Source organism: Octopus bimaculoides, chromosome 6 (genome assembly GCF_046866305.1).
Source record: "Octopus bimaculoides isolate indiv1 chromosome 6, ASM4686630v1, whole genome shotgun sequence".
In the NCBI taxonomy this organism is placed as follows: Eukaryota; Metazoa; Mollusca; class Cephalopoda; order Octopoda; family Octopodidae; genus Octopus; species Octopus bimaculoides.
Window position 1 is genome coordinate 58,399,792 of NC_142933.1, and position 24,042 is coordinate 58,423,833.

A 24,042-nucleotide genomic window follows, 5' to 3' on the forward strand; every position below is an offset into this window, starting at 1 on the left:
GACACAAAGAAACGAAGAGAGAAGATTAATTCCTGTTCATACGAAGGCAGAAGTCTGGGTGGCCCCTGTGCAGAGACAGTCTGAACACAGATGTTATAGTAAATTACCAGTTGAGCTGAAGTAGCATGAGACTGAGGTGTCATTGCCAAGTCTGATGTCTCAGAGGTGCTCCACAAACTGGTCAGCCAAGTGGCGTCCTGTTTGACCAATATACAGGGAAGGACAGAGAGAGCAGGAGATGCAGTAAATAACATTACTAGCAGTGCAGGTAAAGGAGTTGGTGATGTGAAAGGGACAGTGGATGGGTGCCATTGAGGATGGTGGTGTTGGAGAGGTAGAAGCAGGTGTGACAGCGTGGGTGGAAGCAGGGGAAGGAATCAGGCTGGGAGGCAGGGATAGGGTAGAAACTGTGAACCAGGAGGTCATGCAGATTATAGGCTCATTGGGCTCATTTGAAAGAAGGAAAGCGTAGGTTAGGGAAGATGTATGAGGTGGAGGGGTCGAACTGGAATCGTTGGAAGGCTTGGAGAATGGTACGTTGGAGGTGTAGGTAAAGGAAAATGGGAGATGGGTATGGGTGAGCCGGGTGCGAGGAGGAAGAACAGAGGCATGGTCCACAGATTGTGCCCGGGTAAAGGCAGTTTGAATAATGGTGAGGGGATATTCATGTAGGATGAAGTGGTGAGCCATGAGTTGAGACTGAGTATCAAAGTCATAGTCATCACTGCAGAACCTGCGTAGATGGAGGAATTGGGAGTAGAGGTTGGAGTGCTTTGTGTGGGTAGGGTGGGAGGAGAAGAAGTTAAGATAGGAGTGTAAGTCAGTGTGTTTCTAGTGGATGGAGGTGGTGGTAGAGGAGTGGTATATGCTGACAGAAATGTTGAGAAATTCAACAGAAGAATTAGAGATAATGCAGGAGAATTTGAGGGCAAAATAGAAGGATTGGACAAAGGAGAGGAAGGAGTCCAAATGTTCGCAGGAGAGTGAGGTCATACCGATACAGTCATTGATACAACAACCGTATAGCTCGGGAGCAGGACCAGTGAATTGTGAAAATATTTGGGCTTCAGCATAGCCAAAAAACAAGTTTGCATAGTTGGGCCCCATTCTCATTCCCATGGACACTCCTGAGACTTGTTGATAAAATTGCCCTGTGAACAAGAAGCAGTTGAGAGAGAGGACAAGTTTGGCCAGATGAAGAATTGTGGCGGTGTCAGGTTGAGGGTCGGGCCGAAAGCCAAGGAAGTGTTTAAGTGCAAGAAGGCCTTTGTTGTGTGGGATCACTGTATACAGAGACAGAAATTGAGAGGGGCCAGAAGGTCAGGAGAAAACAGATGGAGAGCATAATTAGTGTTGTAATTGTGTGAGGGGAAGGAAGCCACCAGTGGGGTAAGGTCATGGTCGACGTATTTGGAGATCATTTCAGTGGGGCAGTTGCAGGCAGAGGCGATGGGGTGGCCAGGGCTGTTGGACTTGTGAATTTTGGAAAGGAAGTAAATAGTTGGGGTATGGGCAATGAGGTTGGAGGCAGTGGAAGGGAGATGGCAGGAGGAAATGAAGTCATGAATAGTGATGGACACAGTCTGTTGGTAGTTAGGCATGGTGTTGGAGGGCAGAGGGCAATAGAATGAAGTATCTTGAAGTTGACGAAGAGATTCAGCCCTGTAAAGGTCTGCGTGCCACTCCACTACAGCTCTACCCTTGTTGGCTGGTTTGATGACGATATCCTTGTGGCATCAGAGACACCAAAGGGCCAGGAGTTCAGCTGGGGAGATGTTGAGATGTTGGGTATGCCTGCAAAAGTTGAACTGGTCCACAACATGTTGGTAGATGCTTGCAAATTGATCAACTGTTTGGAACTGGTCAGGAGCTGGTGTCCAGTGGGATGATCAGCATCTTCACCGGCAGTCTTCTTCATTAGATGCAGGTGGAGTGTTGTGAAATAGTGCATGTAGCCTGACGCGGCACGTTGGATATCAGAACAAGTTTGAAACTTGTTACTGGACAGAGTGAGAAGGACGAAGTACAGACCCTTACAGAGAAGAGAGCACTCTGCTTCAGAGAGGGGGGATATCATGAAGAATAGTAGCAAGAGACTGAAGTGGGGAGATGGTGAATTAGATGGGAGAGGGATTGCAGAGGCAGTAGAAGAGTTAGGTGGGGAGGAGTGGTGGAGGTGGTGAAAGGCTGGGAGGAGAGAGAGGAGGAAGTGGTGTGTGGGAGGGCTGGAGTAATGGAAAGGTGGGAGTAAGGATGAGGGAGATGATTGGGGAGGGAGGGGTGGGTGTAGTGCCATTGGGTGGGACAGGATGAAAGAGTGAGTGGAGTTTATGTGGTTTAGGGCAAGTGAGGAAGTTGTGAAAAAGGTGGTCTAAGTGGAGGATAAAGCATAAGGAGGAATGTGCAATGGATGGTGAACAGCAGGGAAAAAGGTGGAATAAGTGAGAGGAAGAAGGTGGTTGAGGGTGTGTATTTTGGAGAGATTAGAATGAATGGTGGCCCGCATAAGGCAGTAGGAAGTGGTGCGAAGTATGGGCAAGATAGCAGAGGCAGGATGGAAGGTAGGGTGGAAATGGCGGTGGAAACATTTGGGGATGAGGTGGTGGTGAAGGCAGTGACTGAGAAAGTAAACATGACTACAGAAGTGTGTTTTTTTTGAAAATCAGTAGGGTAAGATTAATAGAAAGTTGAAAGCAGCAGAAAGGAAGCATGGTAAGGTGTTTTTTAGGCAGTAGTGATGGAGGAGGAGGAAAGATTTATAATTAGGTATGCTGGATTAAGGAGGAAAAAGGGAGAGAGAAAGGAAGAAAAAAGTTAAAATAGAATGAAAATGGCAAAGTTATTAACATACAGAGTTTAAATATTCAGAATATATATATACATATATATACACACACATATATACAGGGTGTCCCAGAAAGATTTACCCATGTTTAAAACTCTTCCTAAAGAATATTGGTTTAGGTAATATTATCTACATTTTACATATGGATTTGCATATGTCTTTTGCTCATGTGTCTGTTGTTTTGTTTGTCTATAACAGGTTTGTAAGCAAACATGGCATCGAAAGCAAAATGTAACCAGATTGTCACTTTAAAAACAGTTGGAGTGAGCAACAAAGATATAACAAAACAGTTGAAAGTGTGTCATAAAACAGTGTTCAATATCTGTAAATGATATATGGAGTTTGCTACTATCCCTAGCAAGCCAATTCCTGGTAGGAAGCAATCAATTTGTTCCAAACAAACAGTTGAAACTGTGAAGAAGTGAATGAACCAAAATCCCCATAGGAGTGCAAGAAAAACTGCAAAAACTTGATATTTTGAAATCGTCAATGTACAGTATTTTTAAAGAGGATTTAAAGATAACTGCATACAAGAAACAATCCCAGCAGTTAATTTCTGCAGCTTCCATGAAGAAGGGGTAAAACCATGTTAGCTGAGATGAAGCACACTGCTAACAAAGTGCTGATCTGATCTGCTGTGAAGATCTTCAATGTGGAAGCAGATACCAACTAGCAGAATGACAGGCTTTATGCACATAATGCAGGAAACTTGCTTGATGATAGCAGCAGTCATTTACTCCAGCAGAAGCCAACTTCACTCATGGTGAAGGCTGCAGTTGCATCTGATGGGTCGAAGTCTCACTTGATGTTCATCGATGCTGGCATCAAGGTCAACAGTGAAGTTTATGTGGAAATGTTAGATGAGAAAGTGTTACTCTGGGTCAGCCCACACATCCAATTTGACACAGGGGTGATGCAAAGAGTATTTCAGTGGTTTTCAGGACAAGACGATATGGCCTTCTTCAAGTCCAGACACCAATCCCATGGATTTTGCTACCTGGTCCATCTTAGAGAGTAATGTTTCTGCTCACTTCTATTCAAATGTGTCAGATCTGAAGAAAGCTCTTCTGTTTTCATGGGTCAATTTGGATGAAGAGGTGGTACGGCACTCATGCAACTCGGTGACCACTCATTTGCAAGCTATGATCAAGTTGAAAGGTGGTCATTTTGAAATGTAATTACTGCAATGGATTGAAAATTTACATTAGAACATGTGCCAAATTTCATTATCCTACTTTTAAGTTTATTATAAATAGTAAAAGAGTAAATTAAGAAATATGAATGGGACAGCCTGTTTACATGCACACACACACACACACACACACACACACACACACACACACATGTGCACGCATGTGTGTTTGCCTCTTACAGTTATATAACATACAAAATTTTGTTTTTGTATTTAATTTGCAGGATTCTTGATGTAAACTTATGGGTTGAAACAAATTTTCTTCAATTTCAATAGAATCATTATGTCAATGATAAACATAGACACTGGTTTAATTTGACTTCTTTATTATTGTTATTAATCTTCAGTTGGATAACTTTCTAATCAACTTACTAATAAATTGTTGGATTAATCATTCAGTTGTATTTGCTGAAGTCCTTTATCACTTTTTGCAACTTCTGCAAAGACATGCTGTCTCTACTCCCAAGTCAGCTTCAGATCTGTCTGTCTTTTATTTTAGGTTTAATATTTATGTAGTCGTATGGATGTGAATGGCAATGGGAGAAGGGGAGAAAGAGAGGGAGAGGGAGAACGAGAAAGAGAAAATGTGTTTAAATAGGCGTTTGCATAGTGTTGTTGGTTCAGTGAGTAAGTGTATTAGAAGAGGGAGTTGAGAGAGATAGAAAGAGAGAGAGAGAGAGATAGAGAGAGAGAGAGAGAGAGATAGAGAGAGAGAGAGAGAGAGAGAGAGAGAGAGAGAGAGAGAGTGTGTGTGCATATATGGATGTATGTGTGTTGTTGATTCTGTGAATAGTGCATTTGAGAGAATGTTCGTGTTTGTATCTGTGAAAGTGTATCTGTTTTCATGGGTGGAGTAGTAGAAAGGTTGTTTCTTTGTATTATCTATCTATTGGTCCTGTATTCTTGACTAGATGGTGTGTGTGTGTGTGTGTGTGTGTGTGTGTGTGTGTGTGTGTGTGTGTGTGTATTGTTCACCTATGCCCTCCAGGAAGATCACAAATAATTTGATTTCATGTGCTATGTTGTTAACATTAAAGAATTTGGTTTGGAATGCTTATTATAGGTGCTGATGTATTTATTGAAGCTGTTGATTTCATTTCAGGAACACTTGCATGATAGTTTATTTTTCCTTGGATCAACTGGCACTGGGGTAACTTTTCATAAACATGCTGATGCTTGGAATGCTGTTGTTTTTGGAAAGAAAAGATGGTTTCTTTATCCACCTAAGAAAGCACCACCTGGAGGTAAGGAAAATATTAAATGAAATCCTAAAATCGAACATAAGTACATGCATACATACATACATACATACATATATATATATGTATATATTTATATACTTACTTGGAAATGGATGCATGGCATTCAATCAAATAATGATGTATGTATGTATGTATGTGCAGGAGTGGCTGTGTGGTAAGAAGCTTGCTTCCCAACCACATGGTTCTGGGTTCAGTCTTCTTGCTTGGCAACTTGGGCTAGTGTCTTCTACTATAGGCCTGGGCTAACCAAAACCTTGTGAATAGATTTGGTAGATGGAAACTGTAAGAAGCTCATCATATATATATATTTTCTTTCCTTGTTTCTTTCTGTGTTCCTTTTTGTGGAAGCGTTAAACTAATACATCTACACCACTTGTCTTTGTCTTTTGTTATTTTGTGAATTCTCCCTATACATATATATATATATATATATATATATATATATATATATATATATATATATGTATATATGTATGTATTTATGTTTCTCCCCCCCCCCCCCCACCATCACCTGACTACTGATGTTGGTGTGTTTACATCCCCTTAACTTAGCAGTTCAGCAAAAGATATCAATAGAATAAGTACCAGGCTTACAAAGAATAAGTCCTGAGAGTCGATTTGTTTGACTAAAGGTGGTGCTCTAGTATGACTGCAGTCAAATGACTGAAAACATTAAAGAATAAAAGAATATATATATATATATATATATATATATAAATATATATATATATAGTGAAGTATATTGCCACTTAAATGTGGCTGACCCCTAGGGGTGGATGTTACTGTTGCTTTTAGCCCCAGGAGGACATCTCCTCCAGCTGGCTTATCGACACACCTCTGTGTCCTGTCTATTTTTGTTTTGCCAAGGGAAGTTATCCGTCTCATCGTGATCTGTAGCATGAACGGACTCGCGTTTCAGGGTTATTTCCCTTCGTCAGCGTCCGATAGCCACCGATCTACGATGAGAAAGCTAATTCCTGGCAAAACTTATATATCTTTTTCCAGTGTAATTATTCACTGATATCGAAAAAGTGAAAACAAGCAATGTTAATTCTCTAAACGAGGTATTAACTGTAACTGCACGATAAAGTGAAGTATATTGCCACTTAAATGTGGCTGACCCCTAGGGGTGGATGTTACTGTTGCTTTTAGCCCCAGGAGGACATCTCCTCCAGCTGGCTTACCTCGTTTAGAGAATTAACATTGCTTGTTTTCACTTTTTCGATATCAGTGAATAATTACACTGGAAAAAGATATATAAGTTTTGCCAGGAATTAGCTTTCTCATCGTAAATCGGTGGCTATCGGACGCTGACAAAGGGAAATAACCCTGAAACTCAAGTCCGTTCGTGCTACAGATCACAATGAGAGGGATAACTTCCCTTGGAAAAACAAAAATAGACAGGACACAGAAGTGTGTCGATAAGCCAGCTGGAGGAGATGTCCTCCTGGGGCTAAAAGCAACAGTAACATCCACCCCTAGGGGTCAGCCACATTTAAGTGGCAATATATTCACTTTATCGTGCAGTTACTGTTAATACCTCGTTTAGAGAATTAACATTGCTTATATATATATATATATATATATATATATATATATAATTATATGTATTTCTTCTATCTTAATGAATAAAAATTCTTCGGATAAAATAAATGGGTTAATATAAACCAATGTAGCAAAGAACACAAAATAACTTTGGTGTAGTTCCTGTTTTTAAGGCAGGAACTCCTTGAAATTTTTGGGTATTTGAGTATATTTAAAAATTTAAGGAATGGAGAAAACGCATGTTATAATTGCATACTTTATTCCTACATATGTTTCAAAGGATTACAACCTATGTGATCCATAGGGATCTGTGATATTAAAATTGTAACCTTCTCATCAGGGAATGCATGGGAATCATCTTAAACGTAAGACATTATGACTGAGTATGAAAAACAATAGATGGATAAGGTTATGACGTGATTCATTTGAAAAAAACCGTTAGAGAATTGGACGCTACCGGATAGTAGGTTGGACAACACATACATATAAATTTGTGAAAACATACATGCATACATAAGTACATATACACATATACACACATACATACATATATAGACACATATATATACACGTATACGTCCACATTTACACATATGCACATTCGTACCCACGCATATACAAATATACACACGTGTGTGCATGTCCCCATACACACGCATATACATATATATATATATATACACACATGTATAAATAGAAATAGACACATACACATACACATACATATACATCTACGCCTATAACCAAATAAACAGATACGCATATACATATACATACATGTATACAAACACATACATAAACACACGCATGCACATACATACATACATACATACAAATACATATATATAAAAGAAAAAGAACTTGAGTGTTTTCATATATACATACATACACATACATACATATATATATATATATATATTTCAGGTGTGGAAGCAAGGTCTAGAATTGAAGGGCCTTAGAGTCAACCTAGCTAAAACCAAAATCCTAATAAGTAGGAAGGTAGATAAAACACAAACCCCTTCAGGTAGATGGCCCTGCTCAGTATGTAGAAAAGGAGTAGGTAGTAACTCTATAAGATGTACCCGGTGCAAGCTATGGACACATAAGAGGTGCAGCAACATCAAAGGCAGGTTAACTAGCAAGTTAGTTTTTGTTTGTGGCAGATGTTCAGGTGCAATAAAGACTGCAAACAAACAGGAAACAACTTCTATCTCATTCCAGGGTGAAAAACTAGAGGTAGTCGATAGCTTCCGCTATCTGGGCGACCAAGTTAGTAGTGGGGGTGGGTGCGCTGAAAGTGTAGCTGCTAGAATAAGAATAGCCTGGGCAAAGTTTAGAGAGCTCTTACCCCTGCTCGCGACAAAGGGACTCTCACTCAGAGTAAAAGGCAGACTGTATGACGCATGCGTACGAACAACCATGCTACATGGCAGTGAAACATGGGCTGTAACTGCTGAGGACATACGTAAGCTCGCAAGGAATGAAGCCAGTATGCTCCGTTGGATGTGTAATGTCAATGTGAATACCCGTCAGAGTGTAAGTATCTTGAGAGAAAAGCTGAACATTAGAAGCATCAGTTGTGGCGTGCAAGAGAGACGATTGCGCTGGTATGGACATGTGGTGAGAATGGAGGAGGATAGCTGCGTGAAAAAGTGCCACACCCTAACAGTTGAGGGAACCCGTGGAAGAGGTAGGCCCAGGAAGACCTGGGCTGAGGTGGTGAGGCAAGACCTTCGTACATTGGGCCTCACCGAGGCGATGACTACGGACCGAGACCTTTGGAAATGGGCTGTGCGTGAGAAGACCCGGCAAGCCAAGTAAGATCGTTGCCAGTGCCCCTGGACTGGTTCTTGTGCGGGTGGCACATGAGATGCACCATTTTGAGCGTGGCCGTTGCCAGTACCGCCTGACTGGCTCCTGTAGGATTTTCGAGCGAGATCGTTGCCAGTGCCCCTGGACTGGCTTGTGCGGGTGGCACATAAAAGACACCATTTCGAGCGTGGCCGTTTTCGTGCGGGTGACACGTAAAAGCACCCACTACACTCTCTGAGTGGTTGGCGTTAGGAAGGGCATCCAGCTGTAGAAACTCTGCCAAATCAGACTGGAGCCTGGTGTTGCCATCCGGTTTCACCAGTCCTCAGTCAAATCGTCCAACCCATGCTAGCATGGAAAGCGGACATTAAACGATGATGATGATGATGATGATATATATATATACACAAACACACATACATGCATACATACATATATACACACACATACATACAGATATATGTACATACATACAGAACCTAATAACGCATACATATGGATTTATACAAATACATACACAATTATATATACATACATATACATAGATATGTACACATATACACACATATATACACCTACAAACATACGTACAAACACCCACACAAGTATACATATATACATACATACACACAGATACACTCACACACACACATATCTATATGTATATATATAAAAATATACATATATATATATATATATATATATATATATATATATATATACATACATACACAGACACACACATATATATATACATATACATACATACATATACATACACATGTGGACATACACACTCACATAAACTTGTATACACAATCATATACACACATGTATATTTACACACACACATATACATCTAAATATGGACATGTATTTTTTTATATATATAAAATACATCTACACAAATATGCTCCCATACTTATTCACAAGTACACTCATATATGAATATATAAATAAACCTATGTGTAAATAAATACATCTTTACACAAAAATGTACATACATCCAAAAAATCATATGTAAATGCATATTGATATATTTTTTAAAATAATATTAATAAGAGTAAAAATAAGGGTAAAAGTAAAAAAAATATAAATGATAATGCGTATATGTACACAAAAAAGTCAATAGAAACACCTCTAGTTTATACAAAACCCTGAATATGTATACACAGACACACACATACACATTTTCTCTCACAGATACACGCGTATATATAAAAACACCCATACCGGTATATTCAAACGTACATAAATTTTGTATGTTTTGGTTGTTACAAGAGTTTATCAAGATTTAAAATATGCTCTAATTTAGGTTAATAAATTACGAAAGTTTAGATAAATAATTTGAATCGTAAATAATTTTAATCTTCTAACCTTTGAGGGAATAATAGTATGTTTTATTAGAACTATTTGAAGAATTTACTTATTACGGGTAAATATGATAGCGTTTAATAAAAACATTGACTGTTATTTAAATGCTGAAAATGTATGTTTTTGCCAGTGTTTACATCTGTAAGAATGTTCTATGAAAGTATTTACCAGATTATTCTTTGAAAATAAAATAAAAAGGAGTTCTGTAACACAAATATTGCAAAATTTTCCACCCTTTTCATATGGCTTAGAAATAGAAAGAATAAGCCAGTCTAGTTTAAATTTAATGTTATTATCTTTAAGATCCCAAATTAGTTTGCTAAGGCTCGTGGAATTACGTTTGTTTCTATCTCTAAAGGATGAAAAATGGTTAGAAATTCTAGTGGATAATGGTGTAGAGGAAGAACCTACATAAAAGTGAGTATTTGTGGGAGTACTAACTTGGCATTGGTAGATAGTGTTTCTGAGTTTCGCATTTTCACTTAAAAAACTAATTCTTTTGCTATTGACTTCTGAAATAATGATTTTGTTGTTGTGACTATTACTATTATGTGTCATGTTATTATTATTGTTCCCTATATTATTATTATTAGTGTTATTATTGTTATTTTGGTAAGGGTTAATAATGTTTGGTTCAATTTTATTACTGTTTGAACTCTCTAGTGGATGCAAAAGTTTCATATTGTGTGCAGATATTATCTGTGAAATGTTTGAGAAACCTAATCTAACCTTGTGTGTGTTTATGACTTGGGAGTAGTGAGAATGTTTAGGAAAGTTCTTTATTTATAGCGTTTTGGAACTGGGATACCAAGTTTGATTTTACACCTTTACTAAAAGGAAGAATTACCCAGACATATTTATTAGGTTCTGGTTTAGAATATTTTCCGGTATTGTTTATAAATAGTCTTAGTTTATTATTATCGTTGAGACAAGGTTTTATTTGACTGTTATTTCCCTTATTTCGTGAAAGAATGTTAAGCTTGTTGCTATCGTTAGGTAATTTATGATTGAGGTTATGTTCGTATTTATGTGTATATATATGTGTATATATATGTATGTATGTGTGTATATGTGTATATGTATTTATGTATGCATGTATGTTTTCACAAATTTATATGTATGTGTTGTCCAACCTACTATCCGGTTATTTTCAAATGAATCACGTCATAACCTTATCCATCTAGTGTTTTTCATACTCGGTCATAATGTCTTACGTTTAAGATGATTCCCATGCTTTCCCTGATGAGAAGGTTACAATTTTAATATCACAGATCCCTATGGATCACATAGGCTGTAATCCTTTGAAACATATGTAGGAATAAAGTATGCAATTATAACATGCGTTTTCTCCATTCCTTAAATTTTTAAATATATATATATATATATATATATATATATATATACAGATATAGGGCAGGGAATTGCCAATTAGTAATAAAATTAATAATTAACAATTTTGCCAAGTAGAGAAAAAAATTTGTAGTTTGGAATCAGTAGTTCTTTGACTGCTATTTCTAAATTTTCAGTATGTTGGTGAAGCAACTCATGCTGATCCCTATATATTTATGATTATATATATATATATATATATATATATATATATATATATATATATATATATATATATACATATATACATATATATATATACTAGCTTAAAAGCTGTCCTATCAAGTGGCTTTTAAGCTAGTTCCTGTGGAGGGCTCTTCATTAGGCCTTGGGCCCAACAACGACACTTCATGCATTGAGTACATATTGAATTTTATTAAACTTTTATTAAACAACATTTTTCAAGCAATGAACAATTTTCATCAAAACAATGATATAATTTGTCGACTTGGAACTTATTGCAAAGCTGCATGATAAACAACGGTACCACCACCATCGCCATCACATCTGCCATTCAAACTTCTGATGCCACCACCATCAATAACTTTGACTTTGCTGTCTTCCCCTCCACCATCATTATCACTGTCTTTCATAGCACTTATTCTCACAGCCATTCCTGACCGCCTCAGCTACCACCACCACCACCATGATCACTGCTGCCTCTGCCTCTATCATAACTACAGCTCATACTATTACTATCACACCATTACCATCACAAAAAAGGCTAAATGTGTGTCTAAAAGAATTGTGTTCAGTATGTTAGTTCAGTGTTCAGTCCCTCTTTCCCTCACATACCCACTCTTTCTCTCTCTTATTATTACTCCCACTGCCACCATCAACACTACTACTTTTAACAAAAACATCAACTCTCCCTAAATTTCTTTCTCTATCTTTCTCTCCCTCTCCTTTTCCTTCTCTCTCTCTCTTTCTCTCTGTCTTTACCACCGCCCTCACCGTCTCTATGCCTACTATTAATCTCATCCAGCATGAGCAATAGTAGGAGTGTCAATGAATAGTGAGAGAGAGGGTCGAAGTGTGACACACTGACACACAGAAATTAGTTTTTGCATTGTGTCTTGCAAACAACTCGCACATGCAAGTGCTACCAGTCGAGAACTCTGCATACCAGAAGCCAGCAAGTGTATGGGGTCATCAGGAGAGAATGCGCGCCGTTTCGGGGGCCTACCTTTCGATGGCATCAATGCGCACCGGCCCCCCTCACTGATATGAGGCCCCGTTTGCTAGATCAACTGGTTATTAAAAACAAAGCTCAATATTTCTCTAGCCATCGCTCATCGTCTCTTTTTAACCAAATCCAGTGGTTAACCTTCTCCACTGTATTTTGGATATCACTCATGGTGGTATTTACCTTACGATGAGTAAGGCCTAACGATAACAACAGTCGTCTCACTCTGTGTCCTACAAACCTTCTACATCCAACTTCGGTTGGAAAATGCTCCGTTTTCCAGCCTGCATCTTCACATTTCTCGAGGAGGTTTACATAACGGTCAATCTTTTGAGCCCGCGCGGCGTTCATATTATCTTCATGAGGAACCATTAACTCGACTAGATTTATAACTTTCCTTCTTTCACATCACATTAAAATGTCCGTTTTTTCCATAACTGGGATGGGAAAGAATGCTTGGCACCCAGGTAAATCTGCAGTCACTTCCCAATAGTCGTTTCACTTCTCATTTCTCACAGGAAGTTTCTTGTTCTTTTTCTTGAAACAGATCCACTGACCTGAGCGCACGAAGGTAATAAAATCTCCAGATGGTTCTTTCAACGGTTTTTTTCTGTGTTGTTGAGATGAATTTGGTTCTTCATAGCATTGAAGATAACCTTCAGGACCAGGTTGTGTCTCCATGTTTATCTATTCAATGCTAAGGAACAGTTGGAAAGAATATGTTTCAGTGTTCTGACCTTTCTGCATTTGCATATGTCATTCTCTGAGACGTTCCATCTTACGAGATTCCTAGGTGACGGCAAAACATCATAGGATGAACAAATCAGAAAACTTAGCCGCAATGTCGTCCACTTCCATATTTCATCCCAACGTACTTTCCTCTCAACAACATGTTCTTCCCATCTCTTTATCTGTCCTTGTTGACTACATCGGATCAAATGAAGCTCTCTTCTCTTTGCTTCTCTTGTTTTGACGCTGTTACTAACAACAGATTTGCGTTCGCTCCGCATCATACCTGCAAACGGTTTGAACTGATTTGCGCCAAAACCAAGTCCTCTCCAATGGTTCTGTGTTGCACCCACCATATCTCTGTGTATAAGAGAAGACAAGATGTCATCAGTCTCTGCTTCTGCTTTCGACTTCCTGGCTGTTTTCACCTCTGGTGGGTTACGCCTGATTTCCGTATCCTTCAATTCTCTCAGCATCATCACCATCCGTATCTTCCCTAGTTTGTATATTTCGACTATTGATGCTAGTGGTAACTGCAACGAACCTCTTTTACGATAAAGAGCTGAACTGTTCAACATCTGAGGTAGGCCTAGCCACTTTCTAATGAACATATTACATTTTTGTTCAATGATCTGAACTCATGACAAGGCTACCTCATATATTAAAAGTGGCCACAAAAGTTACAGGTACAAGCCAAACTGCAAGCAACAAATTTTATAGTTACCTGGCAACTTCAAGTTATCAATCGCTGAAAATCCAGCCTCGGCTTGTTTCATGATTTCCATTCCGCGACTTCTATCTGACAATGTTCCAGCGTATACACACCCCAAGCTTTTGACGGGTTCTTCTTTGACTGTTGGAATGTTTCTTCAGTTATTTGAAACTTGAATTCTTTCTGCACTCCCTTAACAAATGTCAGACTACGCGACTTTTTTGCTCTAAACCGCATCCTAGACCACCTCACAAGTTCATCTAATCTCAAGAGGGCATTCTGCATGACTTGTTTATCTGTAGCTAAAAGTGTCACATCATCCATGAAGGCTTTTCTTAGGCGATTGTACATGGGCGATTTGTACCGAAAAATCCACCGCTTTCAAAATCAACTCCATAACTAAGATAAACCATGTGACAGATATTGTACAGCCAGCAGCAATGCCAGTCTCCAATCGGTGCCAATCTGTTGTAAAATCTCCAGCTGTAAACCTCATTTCGAAACTGTCATAGTATATCCTCATTATTTTGATCACTTTGTCTGGAATGTGGAAGTGGTCCATGGCTCTTATCAGTAATTCGTGTGGCACTGAGCCATGTGCATTAGCTAGGTCAAGCCATACCACGTTCAGACTTCTCATTTTCTCCTTGGCATCCTGGATTGCTTTCCAAATCGAAAAACAATGTTCAACACATCCAGGGATCCTGGGGATTCCGGCCTTTTGAACAGACTCATCAACATACCCATTATTTTGTAAATGTGTCACTGTTCTCCTGGAAAGAATTCCCATAAAGTTCTTGCCTTCCACATTCAATAAGGATATCAGCCTGAACTGTTTTAAAGTCTTTGCATTGGCCTCCTTCAGCAGGTATATACCTTCTGCCTTACACCAATCCTCTACTAGAGTCTCTTCACGCCACAGTTGCCGGAGTAGGACAAAGAGCTTCTTTCGCAGACGATTGCAATATTTATAGACTTTATATGAGACGCCATCACCTCCTGGAGCACTCTTTGCTCTAACTTTTCTTACGAAATCATTCACCTCTCTCTCTGTGATGTCCCCAATTTGGAATTCGATATCAGGTTCTGAGAGATGGTTTAGCCCATGTAGAGGTGGCAGTGGCCGATTACGGTGCGGATTGCTGTAGGTTTCTTTGACATGAGCATCCAATTCTTCTTTCGTGCACAATAAAGAACCACTCTTCGGTTCAGTGAATAGCTTCTTAGTAAACCTGTACGGGTCCTTCAGAAACTGCCCCCGAGTCCTTTTACTCTCCTTTCGATGCTCATATCGGTGTATATGTTGTTGCACATAACGACATTTCCTTTTCAAATCGTTATACAGCAGTGCGAGGCCAGGTTTGTCATCTTCTGCAGCACATTTCCACCGCTTTCTTAGGCTGGTCTTTTCCTTCCTCAACTGTTTCATTTTCCTGATCCTCCTGTTTGGTCTACACTTTCCTTTCGCTAATCGGATATTCTCTTTCAGTCCTAACAATTCTTTCTCTGTATTGTAAATTGAGCATGTTAATTTTCCCAGTTTCTCCACTGTAGAGCCTGTCATTTTATAAAGAGCTCGACATACCTTGTTTTCAAACTCTTTATATTTCTCTTTCTCATTAGCAGCAGGCCACAAAACCCTCGGTCTCCTCCAAGTACTATCTGATACACCAGACTCATGACTTGCAGTTTTCTGATGGGAAGAAGTCTTTGCTGTAACATTTATCGATCCACTATGGTTTGCGTCCGGGGATGATTTGCCACGTGTTTTATGATCAGATGATCTACACTGCTCTGTCTTCTTCTCACAAGTCTTTCCCTGATGTATCTTCAAGCCTCTTATAGTTGCAAAGGTTCTACAGCACAGCTTGCATCCAAAGTTGTTTGCACTTCGTTCGCTGTTCGAATGAATAGCCGTACTCGTATCCAAGGTCGTATCCGTGTCAATTGGGTTTGATTGTTTCTCGACTCCCCCTTCTCTGTCAATCATGGGGCTGTCATTCTCTTTCATAGTTGTTACAATATATTACAAAGGCGAGGATTGTAAGTCTGCAGCCTTCGCCAGTCTCTCCTGGTGTCGATAGTCTTTCCTATTGTCTGCTCGTCTTTCCGAGTAGTCCTCTTGTCTTTCCAAGATACCTAACCGTCTTTCCGGTCTGTCAGTGGCTACCTACCACAAGGTCTTAGATGTCTTGCAAACAACTCGCACATGCAAGTGCTACCAGTCGAGAACTCTGCATACCGGAAGCCAGCAAGTGTATGGGGTCATCAGGAGGGAATGCGTGCCGTTTCGGGGCCTACCTCTTGACGGCATCAATGCACACCCTCACTGATATGAGGCCCCGCTTGCTAGATCAACTGGTTATTAAAAACAAATCTCAATATTTCTCTAGCCATCGCTCATCGTCTCTTTTTAACCAAATCCAGTGGCTAACCTTCTCCACTGTATTTTGGATATCACTCATGGTGGTATTTACCTTACGATGAGTAAGGCCTAACGATAACAACAGTCGTCTCACTCTGTGTCCTACAAACCTTCTACATCCAACTTCGGTTGGAAAATGCTCCGTTTTCCAGCCTGCATCTTCACATTTCTCAAGGAGGTTTACATAACGGTCAATCTTTCGAGCCTGCGCGGTGTCCATATTATCTTCATGAGGAACCGTTAACTCGACTAGATTTACAACTTTTCTTCTTTCACACCACATTAAAATGTCCGTTTTTTCCGTAACTGGGATGGGAAAGAATGCTTGGCACCCAGGCAAATCTGCAGTCACTTCCCAATAGTCGTTTCACTTCTCATTTCTCACAGGAAGTTTCTTGTTCTTTTTCTTGAAACGGATCCGCTGACCTGAGCGCACGAAGGTAATAAAATCTCCAGATGGTTCTTTCAATGGTTTTTTCTCAGTTTTGTTGAGATGAATTTGGTTCTTCATAGCATTGAAGATAACCTTCAGGACCAGGTTGTGTCTCCATGTATATCTATTCATATATATATTAGATATATATATATATATATATATATATATATATACATATATATATAATACACACACACACACATATGTATCATCTGAAATATATAATATATATCCATCACGGCTTATCTTACCAGTTGGTTTCATGCAATGAATACAATGGAGTGTTAGGTAACAATCCGATTATATAACCTTACGCTCATCAGAGTTAGCTGATATGGAAGGAAATATGGTGAATGCTCTCTATTGTCGGAGGTGAATTAACACAACTGATTAGCGGCTGATTTGAAAAAGTGTGGTGAAATGAAAAAGGGCCTGGGGATTAGGTTAGGAGTTATGCCCTTTTGTTGGGTTTGCTGTAAGGCCGGTAAGAGCCATCTTAAAGCATTTATGGGGGAAGTGTGCATTATTAAATATGATGCTCTTGTGGAGATGGGGTGTATGATATGTGTAGTGGTGTCATGTGCGTAATGTTTTCAGAGTTGTAGGCATATGTGGCTGTGTTTGTTGGTCTGTTTTCTTTCTGTAAAGGATAAGGTCGTGGGTGGAGGTTATGTTAGCATGTGGTGTGTAATGTGTGTGTGGTCGGGTACAATGTGTGAAGGGGTATATGTTGGGGATGGTGAGAAACAGTCTGTTTTGTGGTGTGTCCACCTTACAGGTGTGTGTGTGTATGCATGGGTGCATTAACGTATGCTTTGGTCAAATTCTTTGCCAATCCTGGGGGCATTGGTGGACGGTCGAGGCCAGGGATCTGTGACTGCAGTCATGTTGGAGATGCAGGTATGATAGGATGTACTTCCTTTCATGTGGGCAGGGATTAAACACCTCACTCCTGCTATCCAGGTAAACATCTGGGCATTGGGTACCCTTTAAAAGTGCTCTCTTCTCAGCCAGGCATAACCTGCACATCCTGCTGCTATTGAAGTACCACTTGCATTTTTCCAGGATCTTCCACTTTATGCTGTACTCTGTGGTGCTTTCTTTCAAAGGCCAAACATGTTTGGCTTGGGTTGTTGTGCTACATCTCTCTGGGATATTGAAGGAGGACTTGTGGTTGTTAAAGTGGGTTCTAAAAGGGCCTTCTGTTGCTCCCACATACTTCTGCACACTCGGTTGTCTATTTGGTCCTGTGGCTGTTACCTCTGCTTTGTATGTTACTGCCTCCATGTTGCACTGGCTATTCAGTGGACAAGTTGTGTTACCCCTGCATGAGCATCCTGTCTCTGCCTTGGGTGTAGCCTACCTACTAAAATCATTTTTACATTAGGTGCACAACTAAAGGATAGTCTCAGGGTATTTCTATTACATATTTTATTGAATCTATTAATATGGGGAAAGTGCTTATCAACTTAACTAAGGAAGATCTTACCTACTATGGTCTTAATATTTAAAGAGAAGGGCAGGGTGAACCACAGCACTTTCTGGTGGTGCTTTCTGTTGGGGGAGCGGTTCTACAGTCTGGCATGTAATTAATACTATCCCTGAAACCACTGGCTGCCAGAGCCTGGTTGTAGTAAGGGGCAGCAGCATCAAAGATCTCTTTGCTTGAAGATAAGCTGGGGATGCTCATGCTGACACCCTTAACTAGGTTCCTGTACACTGGCTGGATGGCAGGAACCTGTGCTTATGTAAGACAGCTTCTCATTTGGTTTTCTAAAGGTCCTATAGGCAACACATACCAGGTCCAGGGTCACATCAAGGAAATCTACTGTTTCAAGGTTAGTCTCTATCGTGACCTTCAGTCCAAGGGAGTTCATGGTGCTTGTGAGGTCCTTTCTGAGCCCGGCCATTGGTCCTTCTTGATATTGCCAGCATGTCATCTCTGTAGAGTCCAAAGCTAGTTGAAGGGAATTTCTTTTTAAGTGTATTTAGGATGAGGGAGCCCTCTGGGTTAGTACATTTGGCCTAAGCTGATCCCTTACTGAAGAGTAGGGTTCTTCTGGCATGCATGATAATGCATATGTCCTCATCACTGACTTCAGTGTGGGCCTTGGCAAAGTCCAATGCCTTTTAACAGGAGGTCCCTTGATATAGATGGATAAAAATTCACTATATCAAATTGGGTAAATCTAAAGATCTACCCCTACCGCTATTGGCCTTAAACCATGTAATGACCTCGTTGGTGTAGCACCAATATATATATATATATATATATACATATATATATATATATACCGGAGTAGCAAAACTGTCCGATGAAACTCAGAGTAACGGTTTTTTTGTTATATTTCTGCTGCTTTTAAATAAAGTATATATATATATATATATATATATATATATATGTATATGTATATATGTATGTATATATATATATATATGTATATATATATATATATATATATATATATATATATATATAAATGCACTTAGCAACCACCCTAACTTTATAAAAAGAGGACTTGTACAAGGCATCAGCAAAAGAACGTCATATCTCTCATCCAACAAAGATATCTTTAATAAGTATAAGAAATTCTACAACAGGGCATTAGGAAAAGCAGGTCATAAGCTAAAAATTAAGTACCTTTACTCGGAACCCTATAAAAATAACCCAGATAACAGAAATGTTCAAAATTATGATAATAGGAATTATATCCAAAATGACTATAATAATCACAAAAGCAATAAAAACAACAATAATAGGAATAATAGTAGTAATAACAAAAATAGTAGGAAGAATGATAAGATTCATCATAAGATTAATGACAACATTAAATATGATAACGATAGAAATACTAATAATGGGATTGATAACAATACCAAGAAAAATAATAACAATAAAAATAAAAATAACACACCTCGAAAAACTAATAAAGTCCCTGTTAGAAGCAATAATAGCAATGTAAATAAAATAAATAAATTGTACAGGAACAACACCACTAAAGCTGATAGTAATAGTAATAAAAATAACAATAGAAAGGAGAATAATAATTATAACCATAACTTTGCGATCTACAATAATACTGAGGGCAGTTTCTACACCAAAAACAATAATATTAAAAATAAACAGAATAAAGATAACATCTGGCAAATAATCCCTTTCGTGATGCAACTAAAAACCAATATAGTTAAATCTATAATGAGACTTATAAATAAGCACTTCAATATGAATACCAAATACTCAGAAATCTTAAGTAATAAAATTAGAGTAGGCCATAGCCTAACCAACAACCAAGCTGCTATTATAGTCTCTATCAACAATAAAAAGCTAGATGTCTTCTATGAAACTAGGAAGAATAGCAATAAAAGGCACAACAACCAATCGATTGATATAATAAGTGACCCCCAAATAACTCTCCCTCTAAAAATTCGGACAACTACCTTATAAATAATAATCCCCCTCAACATGTCATAGGCACAGACAATCTTACTAATCTATGTGGTTGCAGAGATAAAATACTTGTGAATTCTTAAATAAATGTAAAACTAAAAACGTAATCTACCAATGTGATGTACTGTCAAATAATTACAAGAAAATTTATATTAGAGCAGCTAAAAATGAAATGAAGCTTAGATATAATTCTCATCGCTCAAGTTTCAGAAATAAATAAAGTGAACTCTACTGGATTAAGTGGTTACATCTGGAAACTGAAAGACAACAACATTAATTATAGATTAGAATGGCGTATCCTAGCCAAAAATCTTTGTATAACCTTAATAATAATCGCTGTAATTAATGCATAAATAAGAAATTCTTCATTTTAATGGCCAAATCAAGATTACTTAATAAATGACACAAGAAAAATTTAACATGTTTGAATAAAGATAAATTCTTATTCTCTAAATACCACTAATACCTACATTACAGGTTATTAGCTGACCTACCTAACATCTTATTACCTCCCCGAACCATCCCACTCACCACAGAGCATAATATAACATCAAATCACAATTCTAATTTGAATTACCCTGATTAACCGAACTATCTATTTAAAATCTACGTTGTATGCTCGGGCATATAATCCCCGATAATATATTCACCTTCAAGCTAGATTGCCGACTCACATAGCACATTATATTTTAATTGATTTTAATTGATTTTTTTATTGATTTTATGTACTCTATCTTTTTTATTATTCCTGTACATAGTCCATATATACATTGTCGTACTAACTTTAAGAAGCATCCTTAGTTTTTAATAGGGCATTATTTGTAATCATAGGGACTAACCTAGCAGTTACAAATAGCATTGTATATTACAATTAACAAAACCGGATATCTCCACCAGGTATAACTCTTTCAACTAACACCGCTGGTCAACTAGTTATTTTTCCCACTTACTGCTCCATTCATCTAATTGAAGAAACATACATGCACGTGGAACCCAAAAAGTCACTAAAATGTAAGCCTAAAGACTTAACAAACTTTTTCTTTTTCCTTTCTTTTCTTTTTTCTCCTATTTATATTCTTCTAAATCATTCTGACGATGTTTGTTAAATGGAACAAGATAAATGCAAATTTACCTCAATTTGGTAAACAGAAACAGCTGTAAATGGTTCTGAACTACAATATGACTTTTTAATACCTACTATGACTTTTTAATACCAATGATCAACTTCTCATTGTTAATTATTGGTCCATTTCTTTTCTTGTATATATATATATATATATATATATATATATATATATATATATATATATATATATATATATATATATTTATATATATTTATATATATATATATATATATATATATATATATTGGCCTTAAACCATGTAATGACCTCGTTGGTGTTGCGCCAATATGTACGTATGTGTATATATATATATATGCATACATATATATATAATGTGTGTGTGTGTATGTGTGTACACACACACACACACACACATATATATGGATCAAAACAGTTTCAATCAAGTATCTTGGTACTTTACGTTTCAAAGTGTGATGCTAATCCTCAGCTATTGGAAATTTGAATGAGAGATCAGCTGGAAAATTGTTATTACTGGAACGTGGGCTGGAGTTGTTCAAAAAAGGTCACACGATGTCACAGTTTTATGTTGGTATTTCAGTGACAACAGTTACTTGGGAAATATCGTATGGTGAACAGGAAATTGACTGCATGGTGGACAAGAATTGGCCACGTCATTGAAGGGGAAGTATGAAGGAGTGGTGTGATGTGTGAGTATATACATTCAGGAGTTGTACAAAATAATGGAAATACTTAGCATCATAGCATCATAATTTTGAAATATCTATAAAACTGTCAAAAGCTTGTTTACTTTTATGTTTTTTGATTTATTATAATAGTTGCTTAACATGTTTTGTTAAAATTGCTGTTTCTTTTCAGATATCATCAGAAAAGGGTAATTAAAATTACAGATCTATCAGACTTTCAAAGAAGTCAAATTGTTGGTGCTCATATAGCTTTCTCTTGAAAGTAATGACAATCTTTGAGAAAGAGGGGAAAAACCTCCTTGTTGAAACAAAACTCCGCAAGGAAAGCAAAAGTTTCAGATAGGGGCTGTCGGACTCTTATGCAAATTGTTAGAAAGGATCACAAAAGTACAGCTCCCAAAATTACTGCAGAGTTTAATGATCACCTCGAGAACCCAGTTTCCACAAAACTGTTCGCCAGGAGCTGCACAAAGCCGGATTTCACAGGAAGGCTGCAATCAGAAAAATACTACTTTCAAAAACAAATGCTGCAAAGCCTTTAGAGTGGAGTAAAAACCTATAGAATTGGTCCCTAGAGGAGTGGAAGAATGATATTTTCTCAGACGAGTCATCCTTTACCTTATTTCCAACCACTGGCTGAGTATACATGCGGAGACAGCAAAAAGAAGCATGTGACTCAGACTACCTTCTTCCAACTGTTAAACATGGAGGAGGATCTGTGATGATCTGGCAGGCTATATCTTGGAAAACTGCTGGCCCAATGGTTTCTCTTCATGACAGAATTAATAGTAAAGACTATTTAAGCATTTTATCTGATCAAATTTATCCTATGGTTGCGGAACTGTTTCCGGAGGGAAATGCAATTTTTCAGGATGATAAGGCACCAATTCACACAGCTAAAGTTGTTACTGAATGGCATGAGGAACATTCTAGTGAAGTTGAACATCTTATCTGGCCACCACAGTCCCCAGATCTCAATATTATTGAATATTTATGTTGCATTTTAGAAAAACAAGTAAGGAGCCGATATCCTCCACCATCATCACTACAAGAACTGGAGACTGTTTTAGGTGAAGAATGGATAAAAATTCCTTTGGAAACAATTCAAACTTTGTATGAGTCCATACCTTGTAGAATTCAAGCTGTAATTACTGCCAAAGGCAGTCCTACCCCATATTAAAATACTTGTTTTGAAATTTTAAGGTGTTTCCATTATTTTGTCCAATCCCTGTATATATGTCTACATAACAGCCTACTATCAACCCTACCTGTGTATATATAAGCTGTGGGTATTGGGGTATGACTACCTTCTAAGTATATTTCCAATTTAGTACTGGGTATGTTTCATTTATAAGGACGTATTCCTGTATTTGTCTGAGTGTTGGGTCTTTCAGGTACTTGGATAAAATGCAGATGTCAAGTTGACCCAGTGTGCCTCCATGTTGGTCTTTGACATGTTGATAGCATATGGAGGACTGTTTTTTCATTGTCATATTGTCTCAAATGTTCATTTAGTCTTTCCACAATGCCTCTAGATCTCTCACCTTTGTATATCATGTTCTTGTCTTTATAAGCACCTTCTATGTACCTTATGCAGTAGACTACATTTCTAGTTCTATAGTTAATGCCAGGGTTAATCTTACATACCATGCAGTTTTCATTGGTACATGTGGTATTCTCATAGGAGTACATCCTACATAGTTGTGATTTGATGGAGCTCCCTCGCTTTTCAACCATCTTAATGTTGAATTTGGCCTTCTTCAGAGCTTTTCTAAATCTTCGGGCTAGTTCTCCAGGGGCTGTGGCTCCTACAAACACCACTCCTTGATATTTGTCGGTCTTCTACCTTGTGTTCATCCTGTTTTCTTTGTCACAAACACTTTGTATCCTATTCC

At 38.1% G+C, this 24,042-nt stretch overlaps 1 protein-coding gene across 13 annotated transcripts in view; it reads left to right on the forward strand.

Moving 5' to 3' along the window:
• The window catches only part of LOC106873629 (jmjC domain-containing protein 8), a 462,181-nt gene that overhangs the window by 352,914 nt on the left and 85,225 nt on the right, over positions 1 to 24,042 (forward strand). For all 13 annotated transcript variants that reach the window (XR_008264424.2, XM_052968758.2, XM_052968757.2 and 10 more), the window contains one exon: positions 5,140 to 5,281. Coding sequence is in view for 12 of the 13 variants with exons in the window: in XM_052968758.2 (XP_052824718.1) it covers positions 5,140 to 5,281 (142 nt within the window). In the remaining variant the exon portion in view is untranslated. The remainder of the gene's footprint in view (positions 1 to 5,139; positions 5,282 to 24,042) is intronic.